This window comes from Ptychodera flava, chromosome 15, assembly GCF_041260155.1.
Source record: "Ptychodera flava strain L36383 chromosome 15, AS_Pfla_20210202, whole genome shotgun sequence".
NCBI classification, from domain to species: domain Eukaryota; kingdom Metazoa; phylum Hemichordata; class Enteropneusta; family Ptychoderidae; genus Ptychodera; species Ptychodera flava.
Genome location: NC_091942.1, coordinates 24,139,321 through 24,166,201, shown reverse-complemented (window position 1 = coordinate 24,166,201; position 26,881 = coordinate 24,139,321). Strand labels below are relative to the sequence as shown.

Genomic DNA, 26,881 nt, shown 5'->3' with positions numbered 1-26,881 from the left:
ACCCATTGTTATCAAATGGTCCATCCCTCCGTCTGGTTTCCTGCACCGTCCAAACACATTGTTATCAAATGGTCCATCCCTCCGTCTGGTTTCCTGCCCCATCAAAACCCATTGTTATCAAATGGTCCATCCCTCCGTCTGGTTTCCTGCCCCGTCCCAAACCCATTGTTATCAAAAAGTCCATCCCTCCATCTGGTTTCCTGCCCCATCCCAAACCCATTGTCATCAAATGGTCCATCCCTCTGTCTGGTTTCCTGTCCCGTCCCAAACCCATTGTCATCAAATGGTCCATCCCTCCGTCTGGTTTCCTGCCCCATCCCAAACACATTGTTATCAAATGGTCCATCCCTCTGTCTGGTTTCCTGCCCCATCCCAAACCCATTGTTATCAAATGGTCCATCCCTCTGTCTGGTTTCCTGCCCCGTCCCAAACCCATTGTTATCAAATGGTCCATCCCTCCGTCTGGTTTCCTGCCCCGTCCCAAACCCATTGTTATCAAAAGGTCCATCCCTCCGTCTGGTTTCCTGCCCCGTCCCAAACCCATTGTCATCAAATGGTCCATCCCTCTGTCTGGTTTCCTGCCCCGTCCAAAACCCATTGTTATCAAATGGTCCATCCCTCTGCCTGGTTTCCTGCCCCGTCCCAAACCATTGTTATCAAATGGTCCATCCCTCTGTCTGTTTCCTGCCCTATCCCAAACCCATTGTTATCAAATGGTCCATCCCTTCGTCTGGTTTCCTGCCCCGTCCCAAACCCATTGTTATCAAATGGTCCATCCCTCTGTCTGGTTTCCTGCCCTATCCCAAACCCATTGTTATCAAATGGTCCATCCCTTCGTCTGGTTTCCTGCCCCGTCCCAAACCCATTGTTATCAAATGGTCCATCCCTCTGTCTGGTTTCCTGCCCTATCCCAAATCCATTGTCATCAAATGGTCCATCCCTCTGTCTGGTTTCCTGCCCCGTCAACAAACCCATTGTTATCAAATGGTCCATCCCTTCGTCTGGTTTCCTGCCCCATCCCAAACCCATTGTTATCAAATGGTCCATCCCTTCGTCTGGTTTCCTGCCCCATCCCAAACCCATTGTTATCAAATGGTCCATCCCTTCGTCTGGTTTCCTGCCCCATCCCAAACAAATTGTTATCAAATGGTCCATCCCTTCGTCTGGTTTCCTGCCCCATCAAAAACCCATTGTTATCAAATGGTCCATCCCTTCGTCTGGTTTCCTGCCCCATCCCAAACCCATTGTTATCAAATGGTCCATCCCTTCGTCTGGTTTCCTGCCCCATCAAAAACCCATTGTTATCAAATGGTCCATCCCTTCGTCTGGTTTCCTGCCCCATCCCAAACCCATTGTTATCAAATGGTCCATCCCTTCGTCTGGTTTCCTGCCCCATCCCAAACCCATTGTTATCAAATGGTCCATCCCTTCGTCTGGTTTCCTGCCCCATCCTAAACCCATTGTTATCATTGGTTATTGTGGACCCGTTTAAAAGGAATAAGGGGTGACAAGTTAAATATATTAATGAGTCAGCAGACACTCCAACACTTTAGGTCATTGACCTCAGGGTTTTTTTCATTTTATTCATTGACGGCGAAAGCAACAATCTGTTTGTCTTGTGTCTCTCAAAATATACAACTCAAAAGATTTGTCATTAAGAATGGCCTCTGTGTCAAAATAGGAAACTTGAAATGTAGTGAAACCTATTCTGTGAAATTCATTTCCCTGCCAACTTGTCTACAAAAGTCTACACATGGCTATTTTTTTTCACTTTTTCATGCACGAGTTCGACTAGCTGTGAATACGGAATGTCACCTAATTGGATGCTACCCCTGGATGACCCCATTTTACACGATTCCTCACCACTGTAATGCTGCTGCATATTCATAGCTAGGTTTGGACAAGTTTTTTTTTCAAAAGTAAAGCAACATATTCTGGAAATTTGAAGGCATCACATAAAACACATTTTGCACAAAACAAGAAAAAGAGGAAAGAAAAGTAATGAAAAAGGTACTGAGAGTTGTAGGTGGGATGTAGTATATTGATCACAGCAATTCCATTTCATTGACCCCATACTCTCATTGTGAGTATTGGCAATCCTCAGCTTTAAAATTAGCATATGTACTGTCTTCTATTGTTGTATTGGGTTATTCTTGTTTGGTGTGAGAAGTTGATTAAATCTCACAAGATCGAGCTCTGTCCCATACTGAATATGTCTGTAGAACAAAGAACTCATTTGTGGAATGTACCATAACTCATGAAGTTTTTAAAAAATCTGCAATCTCTTGTCTAGAAATGGTGTTGAAGCACTGCTCTGTCAAATACCATGTCAGCATGGTTCAGTGAGCTGATCTTCGCTCTAAATAACATTTGACATCATGGAATACTTATTTTACAATATTACTATAAAGGAAGTGCACGTCTTTCTCATCACAATGGTTCATATTTAGACTTTGCCAAGAAGAAATGACAAGTTAATAAAGTGTGAGTGAGGACCATGGTAGCTGTGATTTCACAGCGGTACTTGTGCAGTCTATCAAATGCTCGGGTCAAGGGTCACCACCACAGAACTGTGGTGGTGACCCTTGACCCTAGAGCGTTCGATAGACGCCACAAGTACCACTACGATATCACAGCTAGGACCATGGATGATATCTTTCATGTTATAGTGGTTATAGGATGAGTAATGAAAGCCTAAGTCATTTGGTCAACCATTGCAGGATTGTCCTCACTCTGTTCAGAATGGCAGATCATGGAAATGATATAATTTTGATTGGATAGTCAAAACACCCTGTAGGAAATAAACTGAAGTTGGATTACATCTCAGAGATGGACTAGCTTTTTGGGAAAACATCATCGTGCCATTTGTATGGAATATCACTTGGCTGAGCAGTGTGCTCTGAAAAGCAATATCATGAAGTACACAAATGTTGCCTCTTGTAAAACACAACAAGTTGAGATACTTTGAAATATTGTACTTTGAGTGTCAATCTGAAGACAAAGAGAATTACAATGACCTTTATATTTGACCATGTGAGGGCGCCCTCAATAACAAAGAATGTATGTTTTCAATTGAAGATGGTCACTTCTTTCATACCCTGCTTGATCTCGTCCATTCAGGACAGATTTTATGATGTGAGAGGGGACATGAACTTGGTAGCCAGTGGCTTCTGTTCAGAAGTCAGAGAACACTCTGTTAACCCCTACTGTCACCATATTTTGGTATAACCCTTTGTTTTCTGTGGAAAAGACGGACCTCTCAAGATGGCAATGGGGTGAACAGAAGAATCAACTGGTGGAGTTCTCGGCACAAAGAGACAGTGATATAGACAAAGTTTAGAGCTTAGGACTCTCTGGCTTTCAGGAATCCATTTCTGCTAGCGTAGCTACCAGGCTATGTATGCAATGCCACAATGTCAGTAGTAGTTCAACATACACATGGTTGCCATGAATACAAACATCACATTGCAGTTTTTGCTCAGTTGTCCCTCTCAGCTTGATAAACACAAACACAACCAAGAAATGTTTGAAAACAAGTAGCATAGCAGTAACCATGTATGTACTGAAAAAAGTTTTGTTTTTAAACTACAAGTGTTTTACAAGGAAGAAAATATGGTTTGTACGGGAAAAAAAAATCACTGGTAGGAATAAGTGTTTGATTTCACATCTCATGAGAAACTGTTGACTGACAATGACTAAGGTTTTCTCTCCACAGTCAAGTCCTTTCTTCTTCAGTTATTTGACAATTTTTCTCAATAATCAGGAAAATTCTTCTCACATTTTGCGGAATCTCACAAGTACAACTGTCCATCTATCTTTCAAAAAACCTAACACTCAGAGCGACCCAATCATCTTCTCTGCATTGGTTCGGGTCAGTTTATATTATTCAAGGTCCGAGAGTGTGATAAAAATACAGGTTGAACTTAGCATGATCTCATAGAGATTTCTTCTCTACAACCAGTAAAGTAACGGTATTTACAATGAATCCTGCCCTTCCCTCGACAGACTGTATTCCTCCCTCCCAGTCCCACCTCCCATGTTTTCACAATTTGCCACATTTGTGAATTTCTGGACTGCTTTCCTCCCAGTTATCTGATATGGCCAACAAAAACTCTACTGGTTAGGCAGTCCACATATCTCGCACTCTCTCTTGCCAGGCTGGTTGATGAATGTACAGTGCTTGCAGGTCCACAGGGAACCGTCAGCTGAGCTCACACCACCGCCAACCGCTCCTGCGGGCGACTCGGACGGCACACCCATGAAACTTCCTCTTGTTGGTGAGCTGCTTGAACCTGAAACAAAAAGTCGGTTCACAAAACAGGTTAGCGATCTTGATTTTCTTTCATTACTATGCAATGGAAGCTGCGCGAGTTTTTCTGACTTGTCCACAGTAGGGCGGTATTATTTCCTCATGGAAGCCGCAGCTTCAATCAGGAATTTTCCGGTACTTTCAACAGGCCTGGAATTTTCTAAAATCCAAATTACCGTACATAGTTTCTCTCAATGTGTTTAAAATTATATGTGACCACTTCAGCTTGTATGTTTATACCTTACACAACTGAAGTGGGTACGCCTCAATGCCAGTGTAAGGAATTCACTCTCAGCATGTCTACTACGTGTATGGTACAACTAGATGTACCATTTTGTAAACATCATTCATTTGTACGCACATGCTTCTACGCGGTAGAATAAAAAACTTGCATAAAGCCCCGAGAATGGATTCTAAAGTTTTGCACACAGATTATGCTAACGAAAAGCTCCAATGCCACATGTAATGGTGACTCAATATGAAAGTGTCTTTCAAGTACACACTATTGCTAGATGGTATTCGACCACATTTTTCACATCTGACAGTAAATTGTGCATGTATGTATGATAGGAGATCAACATGTACATACGACTACGTAATCTTGCTTCTGCAACTTTACATTGGGAACACCCAAAACTAATACTTAAGATGACATTTGCCAGAAATGTCAACGCTGATATTCAGTGGTAGATGTCACCAGGATAAAGTGATATGGAGACAGGTATATGAATATAGCAGGTTGCTCTGTACCTGTATGTGCAGCAATGAGTTGTTCAATGGTAGCCCACTGTTCACTCTGGGTCCAGTCTTGCATCTGGCCGACATCACTGTCCTTGACGGCGGCCAATAAACCATTCATGTGATCCTGCAAAACCAGAAGTATCATTACACACACACACACATAGCTACTGTATGTCATCATCTCACGATGGAATACATGTAATAACCTCAATACTTTGACATGTACAGAGCGTTAAAGAAAATGATTTAAAGATCAGTACAGTAATTTTCATATCATGATTGTGATTGCTTGTGATTCACTCTCCAGTTGATGATTCTCTTCTCTCTTGAATTCGTAATACAGTTTTTTTGTGCACACTTTATTGGAGCTACTCTGGAACTTTGGGGTTATTTTAATCATCCTATAATGATCATTTAATAGAATGTAAAACATAAGCAAATTTACACGATCACATATGCTTGTCTCCAAAATGTTACTGGGTTCATCTTTGAGTAAGATAAATATGACTACATTAAAAAAATATCATAAAGATAAATAAAAACAAAGATAAATAAATAAATAAATAATGGCAAATGGTCACACATTACAGGTCACTGCAGTTGTGAAAACTGCTGAAATAATTGACTGTTTACAACAAACCTGTTTTTCTTGCTTTTTCCTTACCTTTAGAGGAAGCATGTCCATGTTTGCCACATACACCAGGAAGTGGAAATCTGACATGGCTTCTAAAAGTTTGCTTGATGGGAAGTACTGTAGATACTGCACTAGGGTGTCAAAACTCTGAAAATGGAAGACAAGGAGCAGAACACTGACACTGGGGGAGATGTTTACTTGAGAAGAATGTCCACACTGACCTGGACTAAGACAACTACTTCATGGATGAATGTGGGTCAACACTTCAGTGGAGAACAGTGAGAGTGCTAACATGCATTTTGAGAACAACAGCCAGCATTTCAAATTAGGCAGATACATGTATGATTGTGTGAATATCCTTGTGTCTAATATACAAAGGAAACACACAAGAGTAGAGAAATATACAAACAACCAGACAAACAATTTACCTCTGTACGATTTTTTCAGCTGTGAAATATGTGAACGAGAACTGAGAAGACAATCTTGGAATGAAAAAGTAACACTTTCTTAACACCAGTAGAATTAACACAATCAAATCATGAGCAGTGACTTGTATTTTGGAGTCAGTAACTCACCTGCATTTCATTGATAGCCGTCCTGTTTTCAATCGGGAAATTTTTCTCCTTGTTATCGGTAAATGTATACTGTGGCTCTAGCGGGAAAGCTGCTGGTACCTGACAAACAGATGTGTTGTAAGAATGTCGTGAGGCTAAAATGATTTGGATGTACAGAACAGTATTTGCAGCTTATCACCCAATGTCAACTTTTTCCTGTGAAATATCAGCATGAGTGGCATTTGTGCTGCATCACACACGATACAATTTTAGACAGAGTCAGACACAGCACAATGATACGACTGCTGATATGTACCGTGGCCCCTACACGCCACGGAACTCTATTACTTTTGAATATAAACTCTAATTTTTCTTGACAATATCTTTAATATTTGTAAGAGATTTTATTTCTCCACCGCAAACTTTTAATTTTGTACGGGCAACTTTATCTTAACATTATCTTAACTTTAACTTCTCGAAAGTAGTTTTAGTTTTAACCATAAACAAAATATGTTTCTCAAAAGTATTTTTTATTTTGTAAAACAAAAGTAAAATTTTTTCAAGATAACAAACTCCCCTACACGTCATGGAAATTATTACTTTTGAACATAAACTCATATTTCTTGACAATATATTTAATATTTGTAAGAAATTTTATTTCTCCACAGCAAACTTTTATTTCTGAACGGGGAAACTTTATTTTTGGGGTAAACTGTTTTTAAAAACTTTTAACAAAAAAAACTTTAACTTTTAAAAAATAACTTTAACTTTGAACAAAATATTTGTTTCTCAAAAGCGTTTTTTATTCGAAAAGAAGTAAAAATTGTTCACAGCAAGAGTTGAAGATTTTTGCTAAGCGCGAACTGAGTTACTTAAATGACATAACCTTATGTCTTTAGAGCAGAAAACTTAAATTCTTAAAGAAAAGTTTTATTTTTCCAAGAGTAAAATTAATTTCTTTATGGAAAAAAGATTTTCTCAGAGCAGCAAATTGAAATACAGAGAATAAAACTTTTTTCTCAATGGCGAGAAATTATTTTCTGAAGACAACAAAACTAATTCTTTCAAGATATATTTTCTACATATGAGTGTGGTTTAAGAATTTGGTAAAACTGAACTGAGAAAGAACGAAAAAGGAAGGATGAAAAAGCCAAACTTACTTTTCTTCAGAGCGAAATTTATTCCTGAGAGGAGAAATATTTCATGTGAGGGCGCAATTACCTATAATGCATAGCAAACTCTTTCTAGCGAGAGTAAACATATATTTTGGGGAAGAGTAAAACATTTTTTCCGATGGGCAAAACTTTATTTTAACGGCGGCGGAAGTTAAAGTATCCCACCATGCAACACCCAAGTTTGATGACCCAGAGTCTCCGAGACAACCATGACTGACTTCATCGGCGATACAGGCACGCTAGCCCAGCCCTAGCTGCAGTACAGTACCTCGAGGTTTTACCTGGGTATTTGGGTCGGACGGTTTGCCGTACTGTACTGCAGCTAGCCCGGCCCTACCCTGCCTGCGTACGATGCTGTGTGTTGGGGCCGTATAACGCCGGGAACACACAGCATCGTACGCAGGGCTATGGGCACGGGCACGCAAACGAGTCAGTTCAACAGTTGCCACTTGTCTGAGTCCCCGAAGAACGGTTTTGTGTTTGAGTGATTCGTCCTGACTGCAGACGTTGTGCGACGGGATGGACCGCATTGGGTTCCTTCATTAGCTCTGCATGGGCTGTGTGTTACCGGCGTTACGGCCTCCCACCACATAACGCCGGTAACACACAGCCCTGCCATGCAGAGCTATTCCTTCATCAGTTTCTGTGTTGTTAATGTTATATTGTGTGATAGTCATCTTTTCTATAAGCCAGATTCGTAATTGATAGAGTCTTCGACTGAAACTGAACCTGGCCCGCCAGATTTGACCACAGTCAAGCGTGGGTCAATACAGTAGTTGTGGGTCGACCCACAGCTGTGGTGTTTTCGGACGGGATATGCCTTTTACGGGCTGGTTGACTTTCACGTTTTTGACCCCGCAAAACACGTGAAAGTCAAAACCAGTCCGCGACTGTGGTCAAATCTGGCGGGCTCGGTTCACTTTCAGTTTCTATAAATTACGAATCTGGCTTCTCCTCTTAGAAAAAAAGAATATCACACACATTGGCTGTGTGTTACCGGTGTTATGTGGTGGGAGACTGTATAACGCCGGTAACACACAGCCCTGCCATGCATAGCCCTGCGTACAGGTCTGTGTGTTCCCGGCGTATAACGCCGGGAACACACAGACCTGTACCGTGTACGCAGGGGCTATGCAATGCAGAGCTAAGGGACTGGTCAGTTTCTTCGGCCTGGGGGGTCACCGTGTTTTTGACTTTGGTGATGGGGGGGTCACCATGTTTTTGAAATGCCCAATAGGGGGGGGGGGGTCAGTGTGTTTTTGAATTTCGACACAGGCTCATCATTGCCTAAAATGCATCGTGTCAGCCACAAATTTCATCATTCAGTTGCATTTTCGGCGCGCCCTTTGGGCGCGTAACTTTAATAATAAGACATATTTTCAGCACGCCCAACTTTAACATATCAGGCATACATATATCAGAGATATCTGTATGTTCAATATTTTTCAGCGTGCTCTTCGAGCACATTTATTACTTTAATATATCAGACATTTTTCAGCACGCCCTTCCTGTGCATGACTTTAATATACAAGAAATATATATCAGAGGTATCAGAATGTTTCATATTTTTCTCCGTGCCCTTCGGGCACCATACTGTAATAAATCAAAGATATATGCCAGAGATATCTTGATGTTTGCTAAGTGAAAGTGAAAAGCATGACAAATTCCTGATACTTTTCTGTTCTCTGTATGAGAATTCAGTATGAGAAAGCAACATGCACAAATATTTCACAATATATATTTGATAAAGTGACTTATTTTAGAGATAGAAAAATGACAAGATATCTTTCGTTGTCATTAATGCAACTGTTTTCCTTTGTGTCTCAGGTTTTCTGTAGAATGATACTTTTTTATGACCAAAATAACAGTTAAAAAGGCAGTTTTTGTCATTATTAGCTGTGCTTTTATGGTTTCAATGTTACAAGAAAAGGTCATCTCAGACACTGCACACATCAGATTTAGCGAAAATGTCTCTCTATGGCTCCTCAGGAGCTGATTTCATTGGATGGCTGGAAAGTCTTAACACCCATCAAAATTTTTGATTTACTGCACTTTCCTCTTTGATATTAATGATTGACATCCATTTCTGTTCAGGACATCTGGTTAAGCATAGAAAATGTGAAATACATTCACAACTCATTCAAAATGTACCCTACTGTATTCAAACTTCAAGATTGACACTTTGAAATTCCTATCTTACAACTGACATGTCAACAATTTCACTAAAACACAGAATAACTGTTAAAATATAAATGTATGTAAAATATAAAATATATATATATATATATATATATATATATATATATATATATATATATATATATATATATATATATATATATATATATATATATATATATATATATATTATGTCCACCTTTTGTTTTACAGTTGTCGCGTGCGCAGGGGGGGGGGTCACCCTGTTTTCGAAATTTGGGATGGGGGGGTCACCCTGTTTTCAAATTTGGAATAGGGGGGGGTCAGCCACTTTTTGACGTCGGCAAAAAATAATCCACCGCCCGCCCCCCCCCCTCCCCCCAGGCCGAAGAAACTGACCAGTCCCTAATGAAGAACCCCAATGCGGTCCCGTCGCACACCATCTGCCGTCAGGACGAATCACGCAAACATAAAACCGTTCTTCGGGGACTCAGACAAGTGGCAACTGACCCGCGTGCCCGTAGCCCAGTGTACGATGTTGTGAGTTCCCGGCGTAATACAGCCCCAACACACAGCATCGTACGCAGGCAGGGTAGGGCCGGGCGGGCGTGCCCTACTACCTCCATGCGCTGATGAAGTCAGTCATGGTTGTCTCGGAGAGCAGATCGTCCATGTAGCCGACACTAACACGAACTGTCTGATACCGGCTACCAACTCGGAGACTCTGGGTCATCACACTTGGGTGTTGCATGGTGGGATACTTTAACTTCCGCCGCCGTTAAAATAGTTTTGCTCGTCGGAAAAATGTTTTACTCTTCCCAAAAATATGTTCTCTCTCGCTAGAAAGAGTTTGCTATGCATTATAGGTAATTGCGCCCTCACATGAAATATTTCTCCTCTCAGAAATAAATTTCGCTCTGAAGAAAAGTAAGTTTGACTTTTTCATCCTTCCTTTTTCGTTCTTTCTCAGTTCAGTTTTACCAAATTCTTAAACCACACTCATATGTAGAAAATATATCTTGAAAAAATTAGTTTTGTTGTCTTCAGAAAATAATTTCTCGCCATTGAAAAAAAAGTTTTATTCTCTGTATTTCAATTTGCTGCTCTGAGAAAATCTTTTTTCCATAAAGAGATTAATTTTACTCTTGGAAAAATAAAACTTTTCTTTAAGAATTTAAGTTTTCTGCTCTAAAGACATAAGGTTATGTCATTTAAGTAACTCAGTTCGCGCTCAGCAAAAATCTTAAACTCTTGCTGTGAACAATTTTTACTTCTTTTCGAAATAAAAAACGTTTTTGAGAAACAAATATTTTGTTCAAAGTTAAAGTTATTTTTTAAAAGTTAAAGTGTTTTTGTTAAAAGTTTTTAAAAACAGTTTACCCCAAAAATAAAGTTTCCCCGTTCAGAAATAAAAGTTTGCTGTGGAGAAATAAAATTTCTTACAAATATTAAATATATTGTCAAGAAATATGAGTTTATGTTCAAAAGTAATAAATTTCCATGACGTGTAGGGGAGTTTGTTGTCTTGAAAAAATTTTACGTTTGTTTACAAAATAAAGATACTTTTGAGAAACATATTTCTTTATTGTTAAAACTAAAACTACTTTCGAGAAGTTAAAGTTAAGATAATGTTAAGATAAAGTTGCCCGTACAAAATTAAAAGTTTGCGGTGGAGAAATAAAATCTCTTACAAATATTAAAGATATTGTCAAGAAAAATTAGAGTTTATATTCAAAAGTAATAGAGTTCCGTGGCGTGTAGGGGCCACCGTAGATATGACATAGGGAGAGCAAGTGATATATATATATAATTAAGCAATAAACTACAACCGTCAACAGTATACCATGAGATTTTGACTTGTTCACTTTATATACACATACACATATGGTATATGGAGAGAACTGGTGAAAAACCGAGTGGTATACCCATTATGGTTAAATAAAACAGGCATTAAAATAGTTATTCATCAAAAATATTCCTGTACTTCAGAATGCTCTCTCCCTCTGACTGTCTCTGTGTTTGTCTTTTTCTCTCTCTATGACTGTCGGTCAGTTTTTCACAGTTGCTCCATTTAATATCTGGCTGTCTTTGTCTGTCTATCTGTTGGCATATGCCTCTCCCTCTCTCTCTCTCTCTCTCTCTCTCTCTCTCTCTCTCTCTCTCTGTCTCTCTCTCTCTCTCTCTCTCTCTCTGTCTCTCTGTCTCTCTCTCTCTCTCTCTCTCTCTCTCTCTCTCTCTCTCTCTCTGTCTCTGTCTCTCTCTGTCTCTCTCTCTCTCTCATATACTTACATCAATGATGAGATATTCTACTGGTAAAGGTCTGGCTAGTAACTTCACTTCATTTCCATAGGAATCTTTCATCTAAAAATTGTGAGGAAGAAAAAAAAATTAGACAGAAAATTTAACTGAAACAAAAACACAGATACACTATTCTCCTGCCTTTTAGAAAATTGGATGGAAAATCAAATTGATGATATACTAAACTTTTAAAAATATTGCATCATTAAAACTTTAAACTCTAGTTTGAATTCGCTGAAACTGCTTTGACTGTATTTTGACAGGGAGAAATTCAATTTTTATTTTTGTCACAGGCTTGACTTTCATACTTGCAGCTTTGAAGGTGAAACATAGTTATATGTTCGTTCTTTCACTTTTGTTTGGATATCATGAGTTACATTTCTTTACTTGTAAAAACTTTGTGATATTAAGATCGAGAAAATGACTTGTATCTTTGAAGGGCACGCTTACGGAAGCATACAAGCACAGAGGGACTGTGCTAAAACACATCAACATGAGTAAAGAATTCAACAGAGAGAGGACGGTTGCTGCAATTTTATGCCCGTTGATGTATGACAAAACTACAGAACATCAAATGGATTTCGATGACTCATCACAAGAGGTTGCACATCTCACCATATAGAATACATCAGGGACGTATTGTTCATTTGAGGATTCTTTGATGTAGCCCAGCTCTGGTGCGTCTTTGGTCGGTATAAGGCAATCATCACGGACCAACGCCATGCACTGATTGGACACCTGATAAGCTTCTGTGTGGATTTGATTTGAAGAGTCACCTAAAAAATTAAAACACACATCATTTCAGAGATCGGGGTTTTAGAAGATCATTATGACACTGTGCATTAATTTTACTTTCAAATTTGACATCCATGATTAAATTATGCATTTGTTTTATGCCATTTGTTCATTTTGTTTTAATGATTTCATAGGATGTGATGGGTAATTAGAGTGAACCATTTTTATTTTATTATTACTACATGTATTCAATAACAGTACAGTAACTGTGCCATTATGAGAAGTTGTATCCCTGGTTTCAGTCATTTCACTCCTGTCTGTGATATGAAAGTTCTGTTACCCTTGCCAAAATTTACCACTGTTTGAAATTCAAAATGGATGCCATCCCCATGTTAACTGTGTGGGGAAAATACAATTCCAAATTTAACTCTATGGGGAAAATAAAATTTCCAATTAAATTTTGGTAAAAATCAGTAAGTGAAAAACTTTAGTTACTCCATGAGCTTCAAAATGATCCCCCACAAGTGGAAGACCGAAAGTTAAACCCTTTGAGTGCCGTAATTTTTCCCATCAAAATTTTATTGCAACATTTTACCAATTTTTATGAATTTTTCTGTGAGTTTTTAACAATTATGGACAAAATGGACATTGCATTTCATTGACTACAGCTTTTAGTCAAAATTTTGGTAAAAATCTGAAAAAAATTGACTGTGGTATATTTTATAAAGGCGACGAAAATTGACTTTGCCGCTCAAAGGTATCAGTCCCAAAGGCACATTATACATGTATGTACATGTACATGTACCTTAAATCAACTGACTGGTTCACAGTGCGAATGGCGAAAAAAAAACACTTGACAGCTGGAGTACACAAACAGAAAACTCACCAGTAACAATAACTGTGACGAATTTGGATCCAAACTTGCCGTCTGATGCTAATTTACAAGGGTTTGGATTCTGATTCTGAAATTCCCCAGCCATGATACATTCTTCAGAACTTAAAAAATGAGCATCCTGTGGGGAAAATACATGTATGGTTGTGAAAATGTAATGTTTTTTATCTTTCTTGAAAATTTCAGTTCATGACAACTTCATAACATTAAAGTCATGGCTTAAACCAATAGAATGCCTTAATAATTGATAATGTAATGCTGGTTCTCAAATACTTAAGGTGTTTTCTGAAACTGCAACAGTTCTACTTTGAAACAGTACAGTACAGCTCTACGCCAGTTTCATAGGGACACAACAGAGACTTAAATTATTTAAGTTAAGGAGCATGAATACCCTAACTGTAGACGTTACACTGCAAGTAAAGCCTAGTGTAAATGTTGTACGTAGTATGTATTGATAAGTGAATTACTTTAAATCGCATCTCTTCATTATTTTCAGGTACATGTCTATTTTGTGGAAAGAAAGTTTGGATTCTAGCAAGCCATAAAGCATGGTACAATTTCTGTTTTGTGTTGTCAGACAAACAAGTGTAGCAGTACTCTTTGTTCACTTGACAATATAGAGTACTCTATCTCGCCTACAGCTTCATAGTGTAGAAAGATGAAGAACTGAAGTCAAGGAACATGTAGACTTGGAAAAAAAATTCACCCCGAACCTTTTTGCAGTTAAAACCAAACTGTTGGTGGTACATGTACACCCTTATAATGAACAGATGAGAGCCAAGGCCAGAGGGAAGAAATAGTGTTCCTTGGATTTTTGTGAAAAGCTACAGATGCAAGTGAAAGTTTTTCTACTTCTTTTACAAAACAACAAAATATCCACTAATAACACTGTAACTGATGAATAAGAGTCTAGAATTTACAAACTGTCCATCATAATAAAGGCATTACATACAGGCAGTGTTGACAGAACAAATTCTGGGGATTTCCACATGACCCAGAAGAAAACAGAAAAGTTTAAAAATATGCACAGCAAAAATGCGCTAAAAGTAAAATAATTGCAGTATTGTCTTTTTAACATCCTCTAGGTGGGGTCTAACATTTGTGCTTTTTCATTTTACCTTGACCAAACATTTTAGCCTCTTTACAACAGCACTAAAATAAACGCAATATGAAATATTATGGTCGCCGCAATTTCAAAAAAGAATTTCCAAATTGGCTAAAGCAGAAGTGGCGATTCCAAGAAACAATTTAATTATTCTTCTTGGCCAAACTAATTTGCTAATTGCTCAGGCAGATTGACAAATATTCTAGTAAAATACAGTACAGGTCATATGAACAGAAATGTTCAACTTACCATGTTCCTGACATGCTTGACAGTTCCTAACCTGAGATCTTCAGCGACTAAATCTGTAAATATCCACCCTACCTACAATACAAAGAAAGGTTGAAATAACATGACAACCAGTGAGACGATCTGTGAAAGGTGCTGTATGTAATTTTAGTACATTCAGGGAAAGACACTTATTTTTTTATCCACTTGCCCTTCGGGCAAGTGGAGGGCTCGGTTCACTGCCCGAATTGGAAATCCACTTGCCCAGTATAATTTACTTGTTTGAAAAAAGCTAAAACATTGGTTTTTCATTTCACACACTTTATTTTGAAAATTATCATGTTATCATGAGAAAATGTCAGACATTCTCATAGGGTTCTCTCTCCTCACACTTCTAAGAGTGCTGGATGGCTCATTTATATTAAATTAATTATCAAAGCCCCACTAGCAGTATCATTTAGCATTCTTTATGTGATTTTACTTCTGAACTAAAACAAGTTTTTGGGAATGTGCTCTTTGATGGGTTGGAATACAAGTATTGTTAACTGCCCAGTGAGACTGCATGTGCAATTTTGAACAAGAAAAATATGTGTGCCCAAACGTAAAATGGCACCAATGCAAATATAGCAAAAACAGTGTACACCGTGCATATATGCATTTGAATATTCATGGAAACAGCAGAGTAGTCCAATGTAATGCATAGTGTTGAATGTTTTCAACTGGGACAAAAATGTTTTGTTTTCTTTGTAGTATGGTGGGAAATCAAAATAATGTTAAAATGTAAATTTACTTGTCCAATTTTTCACTAAAGAATGTTTTGTAAAGCTGCAAAAGACTGTATCCTGTTAATGGGTAGAATTTAAAGAAAACCAGAAAAAATAGGAAGCCTTTTCATGTCACAAATTTCAAGATATACAGCTAGTGGGGCTTTCATATTCATAGAAAAATTTTAACAGTTCATATGTTTGTATGTTTACTTTCTTGGGTCGTAATGTACAAACAATAACAGCCATTTTAATTGTACCTTCAAAGTATTTTTGCAGTTTAAAGTTTTAACTTATATATACAGAAAGAAAAAAATCTGTAGCTATAAAGGAATGTTTTGAAGCTTCTGAAAAATAATCTACTTCTTTGTCATGTTTTTACTGTGCTGACATCATACACAAGCCCTATGAAGTTTGGAATACCATTGCACTATACCAGTATCCTATGTTTTTCTAATAACCTAGGTGGTCTTTTTAATGCTCATGCGCAGACTAAATAGAATTTAAACCAACAACCTAAGACATCGGTGGTTTTCTATGTGTCTTAAAAGATGAATTTCTCGATGTCAAACTGGCTCCAATTGCTTCTTGACAGTCATTTTAGAATGGGAAAATTCACAAACAGAGAGGTTGGTCGCCACGAACAAGTAACTTTTAGCTTATTCACCTGAAAATTAAGTCAGTGTTCATTGAAAATTCAAAGACTGGACCCGTTGACACCAAAGCTTGCTCATGCGTCATGACTTTCATTGCATGCGGTCTTGCCACGATGCCACTCACTGTCACTCAACAAGTTAACATTGAAGAGTACGTTTTAGTAAAACTCCCTTTTTTGTGGTGATTTTTCGCCACTGGACTTTATTTTTACATCATTATAAACGTTCATACAAAGCACACAAACCGCTGTGTGTTTACGTATCGACATATTGTGAGACACAGTAACCTCACAGTCAATGCAATGAACTTTGGTGAACGTACGCTCCACCAGCTGAACAGCTTTTTCATATGCAAAATCAGCGTACGGTATTTAACCGGTGGTATTGTTTGAACTGCATTTTATTGAAAGCGATTACATGATTCTTTTCATCAACTCTTCATGCAATTTTATGAAAAATCTTATGGAAATGTTCACAATGACATAATATGAAATTTTTTTGTTGTTTAAGTCCGTGTTCCCTCACCAGAAAATCGCTCTCGTGAATTCGATTTCTAGGTATTATTTTTTTCACTTGTCCCGTCGGGCAAGTGGCATCGGAGGTTCACTTGCCCGAACGCGACTTTCACTTGCCCCGGGCAATCGGACAACCCTTAGTGTCTTTCCCTGACATTGACTCATTTTACAGGGATATATAAAACAATTTACTTTGCATATAAATATAATGGGGACTAATTAGAGTTTTTTTTCTATACACAATAGTTTCAACCGTTTCATTCGAACTTGTACCTGCATAAGTTCAACTTTGCCATGGATAAAAATAAAGTTTAAAATGTGATAGTGCAGACATTGCACTTAGTACATTTGTTTGAGTCCGAAAAAGAATTTTAAAAACCAACACATTTGCCAGTGTATAATTTATTACTACAACGGAAAATATTCATGCAGGGAAACATTATGTGAGTTGGGATTGCAATTCTGAAATACATGAATTGTTTTTGACATTTGGTACATTGAAAAACCCCAACGGATCATTTTTTGAAAGATTTACAATCATTAGAACAAAAAAGTAACTTATTTGCATCTTTGGTTTTTTTGGTGCAGGAATTGGACGTGAGAGCATTAGAGAAACATAATTCACCAGAGACTTACCTTTCTAAGGCCTAATTTATTTGCTATTTCATCCACCACATAAGCATGAGGATCTTCTAAAAATTCTATACTGTTTCGAGTACAGCTCTGTTGAAGAAAAGATGGAATACAGTTCATGCTAAAGATCTGAATCTGATAACATTCATTTTCTATTCCCGTTATGTACATCTGTCACTGTCAGGTCAAGTTGGTGTACAATCAGTACAGCAATGCGTGTCCACTACATTATAACAGACTTGACAAGTTTAAATGGGAAGTTACAGGACCATGGGCGCACAATAGGGGGATTACTGATGACACAGCCATTTGCATACACTGGGCAGGAGTTTTTGAATATTCATGATTGGCATTTTCTTGACATATGCAAAGAAGGGTCACATGGTTGTACAGGGAATACATTTTGAAACATATGCGTTCTCTGACAAAAAAAATTAACATTTTTTCAGTTTATTTTTGACTCAGATTTAGTTGCTATATATTCACAGATATCATATGCAAGATTCAATGACAATACACACCTGAAACATGGCAAAATTATGGGATTCTTGGACCAAACACATCCGATCAATAGCGTGGCTTTTTGTACATTTGCATAGATTTACAATAATCCAGCTTTTATAGGGGAAGTTCCCATTTAAAGACTCAATACACACACTCAAATTTTACAGATTCCTACAGTTAAGATATATGTAATTGTCGTGATTTAGACTGGCTTGACAAGATAGTAGTAATTCTGTGTGTTACAATGTTGCATATCAAAGTAATCTTCTGACTACCTTTAGTTTTATGCTGACTTTGAATCACTTGACCTAGCAGATGTAATACAGAAGTTATCGGTGGACTGATATAGGAAAACTAAATGAACAACATGCATTAAGGTAGAACGCACCTCATGGATAGATATTCGATCTCTCAAATTTTTAAAATTCTTTTTTGATCCCCCACTTGTGGGGATTAAGCTCTTGGAGTGAGAAAATTTTCATGGTCTCAGTTTTTTTGAAAATTTAAAATTTTATTTTTCCGCATGCAGTTGACAAAGGGATGGTGGCCATTCTGAATTTCAAATGTCTATGAATATTAGGTAATTTGTTTCTTTAGTACCAAAGTTTGCATGATGACCACTAGATTATACTAGATTTCAAACAGGGATGGTTTACAATTTCCTTACGGAAAATTTGAGTCTTTCAATTTTGAGGCGCGTACTACCTTAAAAGAGCTTTCCTTTGGCCATAGTCAAAATGGCCATACTACTAAGAAATAAATTTGTTGAAGTTCAAATAGATATGAAGCATGAATGGAAGTGAAAGTGACCTACCTGTGGAGGTTCATAGATTGCTGACACGGTAGCTTTAATCCCTAAAGGCACTCCATCATGATACTCATACCGGCCGTAAAGAAACCCAGCTCTCTGATTGCCGGACTTTCTCCAGTAGTCAATGAAGCGATCAAACAGTTTGGGATTCTCAAACATAACGTTGTCAACATGACGATAGGGCTGGATGTAGAAGAGAAAAACAAATACAAAAACAGTTTTTGTTAATTGTCTAAATGTAGAGATACACTAATACACTAATAATGGATTGCTTTGAAGCAGATATTGTAATTTCTCTATGGAGATCAATAAAGTATTTATTATTATTATTATTATTATTATTATTAATAAGAAGGCAAGTGTAGGTAGATTCGTACAACCTTTCCTATTTCCTTGTCAGGTTTACAATGCATATAGTGTGATGTATTACCAGACGACTTGACAATGATACAGTACAATGTAGGTGTAGGTAGGTCAACTGATTTTACTCTCAGTAACCTTTTGCACCATCAAATTTTTTGTTTAAGAACACAATCTCCAATTAGCATTGAAAGCAACGTACTTGCCACTTTTCCTTTTTTCTGCATAACCTCAAATGCAATCAGAGACTTGATCTGAGAAATCTTAAATCCTATATGCATCTGTTGGGAGTTTAGATTACATACAGTGGATTCTAGTTTTTTAAACCTTTCACCACCAACTTTTGGTAATATTCAGTTATTTGACCCCTTCACCACCATGGTTTGGCCCAAACTCATTGTTATCAATGGTGACTGTGGACCCGTTTACCGGGAATCAGGGATGAACAGGTCACAAAGGTGAACACTGAGGTCCACCTTTTTCCTTCTATGGTTTGGCTCAATCCAACTGTCTACAATGGTCAAGCTTATGGCAAATGGGGAAAACCAAACATTGATTATAAATGGATTCAAAACAATTCCCAGAAGAGCTAACAAGGCCAGGTTGAATGGAAACAGATATCTCACCTGTCTGTTGAGTGTCACAGCACTTGGCTGACATTTCGTACAAATACCCTCAGGCCAGGGCAAATGGCCTGTACAGCCTGGTTTGATTTTACAACTGATGTCTTCCATCATTGCAAATTTACCCCTGCAAGTAGACAATCAACGACACTACAATCATTCATATCAGATTCTAGTTTGTGCTGCTGGAGAAATCTTACTAGAATCGCAATGCAGTGGAATGGTATTGCTAGTAAATGCTTTCAACATACCCATTGTGAGATTCAAATATATTTTTCATCTCTATGGTCAATGACGTCATATAGATGTGAACGCATATGACAATACTATTTCACATAATTCTCAACATCACAATATCGTCATTTTTAACAACACACAGAATATGAATAACAGTGACTTTCCCTTGTTAATTCTGGAATCTCTTATCTTTCTTTCTTTCTAGTAAATATATAGTAAATATACAGCTTCATTGTAGACATACATGTAAATGCAGTTCAATAGACAAAACACAAAGACGTTAACTGTCATGGGATCTGGAACTCCTAAAAGTCCTAGTTTGACTGACCTGTCTGCTCCACCGGTGAGTTTCCTCGTGTAGGCATGGAATGACATGTGTTTGATTGGAGGGTCATGTTCACGAAGGTATCTTTCATCGTATGGCTGCAAACAAATGTCAAAGACTTGTATTGTGAAAAAGTATCTCAGGGAAAATATCAAGTTATTTATGGACACTACTGATAGTGTATATTAATATTGACTTTATCCTAGGTCTATTTCCTTTCCTCATGTAGATGTCACATGTTTGATATGGGGATGTCTTTCATGGGGAAAAAGCTTTACTGCATTACAAAGTCATTTGATTGCAAACTGAAGTATCGTGAGTTGTATTCAGAATTCAGTGCATGACCGATACATAATCCACATGTTACAGCAGCTGCATTGAATTTTCATCATGAATTCTGATATCACTTTGATGTACCACGACATAAATCTTTCTCTCGAACATTTGAGAGCTTCGAAAAATCATGATGCTTAAGAATACATAGCATTATGAATCCCCATACTGAAACTAATGGGTTCTGGATCAATTTTTATTTGTGGTCACAAGAGAACTCAATACTCCCTCACTAGCATTACCTTTAAACTCTGTGTACTCGAAAACATAGGGCCAAAGTCCCTGAAGCTACTATAGACATGGATACAAAATTAAGTATTTCCTGACTGTATGAAACGATCTCACTAAGGTCATCCTAGGGACATGTAAACCAAATATTAAAGCTGTCTGACCAGCGGTTTTGAAAAAACAAGCGACTCAACAGTTGACAGAGCTCTGCTGTGTTATGTAGAGAATAACCTTTTGTGACACATGTATTGATGAAGAAGGTGGATATCTTTGATAGCTCATTTCAGGATGGCCTGACCAAAAATGGAAAAAAATTCCGTAAAAATACAGATTTGCATATTTCATGAGACTATATTAGTCTATAATAGCAAATAAACGAGAGTTAATTACATTCTAATTAACGTAAACAAGACTTGCTTAAATCAAGATTTACGTCATAATAAAAGAGCATATCTGTCAGGTTATAAAGAATCTTGAGCTGGTTATCTTTTAATATCAGTATTTTCATTATATTAACCAAGCACATTTTAACTTTCAAATTAACATTGTAAGTAAGTTTTGTTGAATAAGTTGAGACTGTACGTACTCAGAGAAAGCACACTGAAGAGACAAATGTTTGAAACTTAAGAAGTTCAAGGTCATCAAAAGCATTATAAGGAATCATGTTACACTTTCATTGCACTGTTTACACAGATTGCATAATTGCTATAAATAGCACGAGGAATCTTACAGCCCAGCTTTACCATAAAAACCCTATCACTTTGACCACTCTTTTAATTGACCACTCTATTTTTTTCCTCAAAAAGTAATCTTATTTTATCCTTACCAAGTCAACCATAAATGGAAATTAGAACTTCTCTATCTCTATTTATTTGACCACCCTATCATGACAAACTATTATGAGCAATTTCTTTTAGATAACATAAATGGTGGTTCAGAATATATCAAAGTTGGGATTCAGGAAAGTTGCCTTTACATGTTTTAATCCTCAATTCACTATGAACTGTCAAAAAAAGTTGAACTTTCTGATAATTCCACACTAAAATTATTTTGGCTTTGATGATTTCATAATAAATTCAATTATTTAAAATCATATTAATTATTTTTTTCTGGGTGAATTGATAGGGTTTATACAGTACAAGAATTACATACAATGTAAGTCAAACTTTGACCAAAAATGACAAAAAAATTCCTTAAAAATACACATTTGCATATTTCATCACAATTTGAACAAATCTAAGTCGGGTTATCCCTAGGGACCTGTATACCAAATAACAAAGCTGTCTGACCAGCGGTTATGAAGAAGAAGATTTTTTACCAAAAACACCTTTTTTGGCATTAATTTGCCTATTTTCAACAATATCAAAAAATTAAAAAAAACAGTTTCTCAAAATCATATTTTTCATCTACACAACAAATATCAAATCAGTAAGTACTGCGGTTCTCAAGATATTTGAGTGGACGGACGCCTCACAAACGGACATACATACATACATACATACAGACTGACGACGGACGCCGGACGGATACCCATCCCAATAGCTTCTATAGACTATAGTCTATAGTAGCTAAAAACAGATTTTTCAAATTCTGGACTCACCTCAAGGTCAGCACAGTGTACACATTTCCCCCTGGGCCCATGTCGACATCTGTCAAAAAGAAACCAAATGTGTATAGTTAGAGGACTTTTATCATTCACATACATCACACCAACTTGTAGGTACAGACTACATCTATCTGGATTTCTAGTTTCACTTTCAACATTCCAGTGAAGTTGAACCACGGACCAAAAGCAACCGTAATAATTATCAATTTATTGTGTTTATATCATAGCAAGACTTGAATTTTTCTTTAAAGTTCACATGGGGACCAAAAGCAGATATCAAAATTATCAATTTACATAGATTATACTTAAGGGAGACATTTTAAGACACTCACAGCTGTTCATCCCTTTTTCGTTTGATCTTGCCATCCAAGGTGGCTATGAAAGTGTCCACTTCATCTTCTTCAACTACATTGTCACTTGATGCACCAGCTGTGGACCTGTAGAAGTTGTTCCCCCCTGACGCACCGGATGCAGACAGGTCTGGATTGTAGTGATCTGTGGTGTCCATGACTTCAGAAGATGCATCCAGGATGACTCCGGGATGCGGAAACATGTACAGCATGTCTCCATGTCTGCAAAATGACGACACTGTTTTACGCTGGTTGATCTTTGTCACATGAAATGATGACTTCTCAGTTTTGTAACTGCTGAGGAACTCAAGACTCCCTTGCAGCATTTCTGCTGTTGGCAAAGATATAGTTAATGCATTTTTTCCAAATACGGTAGAAGTGTTATCAAACCTGTACGTTTGTTTCCCTGAGGGCGACAAAGCCTGATTGAGTGTGGGTTTGGATCATCTGCTTGACTAAAATCATGAGGAAATTTCTGGACATGTAGCAAACATTCGGGCACTATGCTAAAACCCACTGGAAATCTGCTACACTGCCATGGTCTCAAGCTCATACTGTGAATGTTGATCAAAATGTAAAGTTTGTCACAATCATAACTTGTACCACAATGTATTTGATTACATTGCTCCTCATGTCGATGATAAGTTCTATTACAATAAGCAACCACAAAGTTATTATATTTGAAAATAAAATTGCATTGGGCTATCTTTTATGATGAAATGCCATTTTAACCCCTTTTGTCACAACGTACATGTACAACTCATTATCAATGAAATGAAGTAGTAAGGAACAAGCTGAGACACAGTACAAACCTGATTCCGACATTTTCCAATGTTTTCTTGCTGTTGCTGTTCAGCTTTGTATGTTGTGACTTGTCTCTTTTTTGAAAAAGTTCAAAGTCATTGGCTGTCAATTCTACGGTAGCAGCAATCTAACAATGGAAAATGCAAAGTGCACAAAATGATGAGCAACGGCCCTCTGTACCCGGTGTACCCAGAGCTGGCATAGAATTAACGATGAGAAAACACAGTGTCGCACAACACATGCAACTCTACCTTTCTGCAAAGTATCAGTTGATATGAACACTCAAAAGTATGAAACATACATGTACTGTGTAAAACATTCAAAAAGTTCCTGTCTTACTAACAGAAAAGAAGACGGTATTGCCCCAGGGCATTCACTGAAAAGACAGGACTTTGATTATTGTTATGTCTACCCTTTATTCCATGAACATGTGTGTCAAGCATGCATAGCATGTTGACATCATACAGTCTGTGACAGGACTTGATCAGGGGTTTCACTAAGTTTTGAAACAGGGGGCCAAATGAAAACAGGGGGCCAAGCCATACCAACCGTCAAACATGTGGATGTTTGGTTATATGACACGTACCCCCCCCCCCCCCCCCCCCCCCGCCCACCAATACACGGTTCCATATTAGCTATAAAAACTGGACAAAAGTTCACCTCTGAAAATAGTCATTTCCAATGATTGTTGGTAGAACAGAATGAAAATTTCTATGAATTTTGACTTTGACCTTAGTACACTAGCCCCCAGTCGCTCGGCATTTCTACTTTATTTACATGTTTCAAACGATCAGGGACCAACATTAGATAGCCTGGATCTACTTTGAAATCATCAACAGCAGCTGTTGTAAAAAAGTCTTCGTTTTATGAAAGTGTTCGTTTTTTGGAAACCACACTCAAAAATGCATCGTCTTCAACACAAAAACCATAGAAGATATGAATTCAGAGATGCATTGGAAGCCATTGATGCTGGTTTATTGAATGAATTATTGTGGCTTTTGGTGCAGGAAAGCCAAACTTTAGCGACATGTGCAGGCTATAGCGTCCATGGCCGGTTATTCCATTTCCCATCTTCCTGCATTGCCGTGTATGATGACTGTGCTACAGCCTACCGCTAAACGTCACAGTCTGCTAAAGTTTACACCTTCAATTTATTCAGTTTTGATATTTATATGCCAACAGAGTTAAGGCAAGTCAAACGTAAACAAAATCATTAAAATCCGAGAACGAACGTTAACTACCAATGGCAAGGTGTTGTTTACATTTTACAACCCACGGCCATGGATCGCGGTTGGGGCGATTGCTGATACATTCAGAAGAAACATTTCCCGATAAATATTCATAAAACGCCGCATAAGTATCAATATGATCTGAGAAATTGCCATCGGCTGTACCTTTCCTCATCAACCTGTCTGTATTTCTCCATTTAGACCCAACTGAATCACTTCACTCACATCTCATGGCCAATGCAATGTTGCGTCACTGCACACGCTCAATGACTCTAACCTCCAACCACCCTGTTTACGTTGTATGGACGTATTCCGTGCGGTACCGGTACCTACATCTGTAAGCTTAGCGAGGCATTGCGTGATTGACAAATGCGAACGAATGAACACAAAATTTTTTCTGAAAGCCCCGCAAAAGTGTTGAAAACAAGTAATTCAGCATTAAGGATACAGATCATTGTAAATTTTTGCCGATATGCTGTTTGTTACCAGCTATTCATTCCTGTAAGCGGCACAGCAATTACATGATTTTCAGGTAATAACAGGCGGCCGTAATCGCCTTACAGCCGGCCATATGGCCGGTGGCCGGCTCTTAACGAAACCCCTGCTTGATGTAAGCTTGCATGGATATGTATGCATATCATAGCTGTGATGACTATTTGTAGGTTTCTACCGTTAGGAGATAACAGATCTCAACAGGGAGATGAATGTTCAGAGTGGACCATAGATAATATTTGATGAGAAGAGTAACTTCTTCCTCTGAATCTAACTTGAAACTTTGCCGGTCATATTTTGTGATTATTTATAGATAATTACTGTTGTCAATTTAAAATATTTACTGTTAACAAAAAATGTGATTTTCACTCCCATTGCACTGCGACGTATAGCCCTGTTCTGATCAGGGAAATTACTACATGTAGTTATAAGTGGATCAAATACACTAGAAAACACAGACAGTGGAATGGGAGACCACTGTCTAAGCTTAAATCACACCGCCTTCATACCAAAAGAAGTCAATATCTGACGGATCGATGGCAATATTACATTCACAAGACCTTCCACGTTCAAAGAAGGCAATAATCCTTGATATTTTTTAGTAAACACCACTACTATGTGTGGTAGACTCTAATAAGAATAACAGTAGCTACCAAGTGACTGTTTTGAGAAAATTAACACAACTAGATTATTAATAAAAGTGTACAACTTAAAAATTAGATCACAACAGAAAAGCAAATCGTTTGTCTTCTAAGTTCTCAGTATTCACAAACTTACCTTGGTGTATAACTTGGCAATGCGTTCACTTGCATGCATTTGTACTCTCTTCTGTCCACTTGGAGTCTGCACTCTGATTAGCAACTGGGAATTAACAAGTAAACCAAATGTTTTGCTTTATCACTGATTTCCTCTGACTAGCGACTAACATATATTTGTGAAAGGATGGTGTCTTTGCACGGAGCATGGAGGTAATAGCGGACTACTTCCATGCCCAAAGCACGAGGGACCTTGCCTGACGCGACAGAACTGCGTCCACAAAATCGGGACAAAAATAGCCATGAGCAAAGTATCAATGCAGTGTTATTTTACATTTCAATCTTTGTATTTTGTCGTAGTGTGAGTAGTCCGGTCGATTTAGCCTTCTGCTCTTCTTTTGCGATTAGAAAAATGATTTCAAAGGAAGTAGATTTTCTATAATGGCACCTGATCCAACAATATCGACATGTATGTTGCAACATGCTCACTGTGATTGCATTTCCCTGAATCATTGTGAAATCAACTGCTGGAAATAAGCGCGGGCATGAGGGCTGAACTTGGCTACCAAGATATAAAACCTTTCAAAATCGCTCAGTTCACACTTACCATTTGAGGAGGCATTTTCGATTTTTGTTAGATTGGCTGATATATCTAAAAACCACGAAATTTTTTGAGTTATTTGTAATTCACAGTTTCATCAAGGAGGCTGCCATATTGGAAATGCCAAGTCTCATGTCGTCTGCGAGATTTAACGAGAATAGCGTATTTTGATTGAGCAAGTTTCAATTTTTGACTCTACCATATGTAAATACGATCGTTATCTTCAGAGA

At 37.8% G+C, this 26,881-nt stretch overlaps 1 protein-coding gene across 1 annotated transcript; it reads right to left on the bottom strand.

Annotated features, from left to right (window-relative positions):
* Positions 1-1,548: 1,548 nt before the first annotated feature.
* On the bottom strand, positions 1,549-26,791 carry LOC139151631 (nuclear protein localization protein 4 homolog). Its single transcript, XM_070724558.1, has 17 exons — positions 26,658-26,791; positions 26,073-26,156; positions 23,583-23,701; positions 22,753-22,992; positions 22,415-22,463; positions 20,257-20,351; positions 19,695-19,818; positions 18,712-18,891; positions 17,397-17,483; positions 14,850-14,921; positions 13,490-13,616; positions 12,484-12,644; positions 11,860-11,931; positions 6,260-6,358; positions 5,715-5,831; positions 5,060-5,174; positions 1,549-4,292 (listed from the first exon to the last, which is right to left on the bottom strand). Exons 1-17 carry the CDS (start codon positions 26,670-26,672, stop codon positions 4,114-4,116), a joined length of 1,935 nt encoding a protein of 644 aa, XP_070580659.1. The 5' UTR covers positions 26,673-26,791; the 3' UTR covers positions 1,549-4,113.
* Positions 26,792-26,881: the final 90 nt, after the last annotated feature.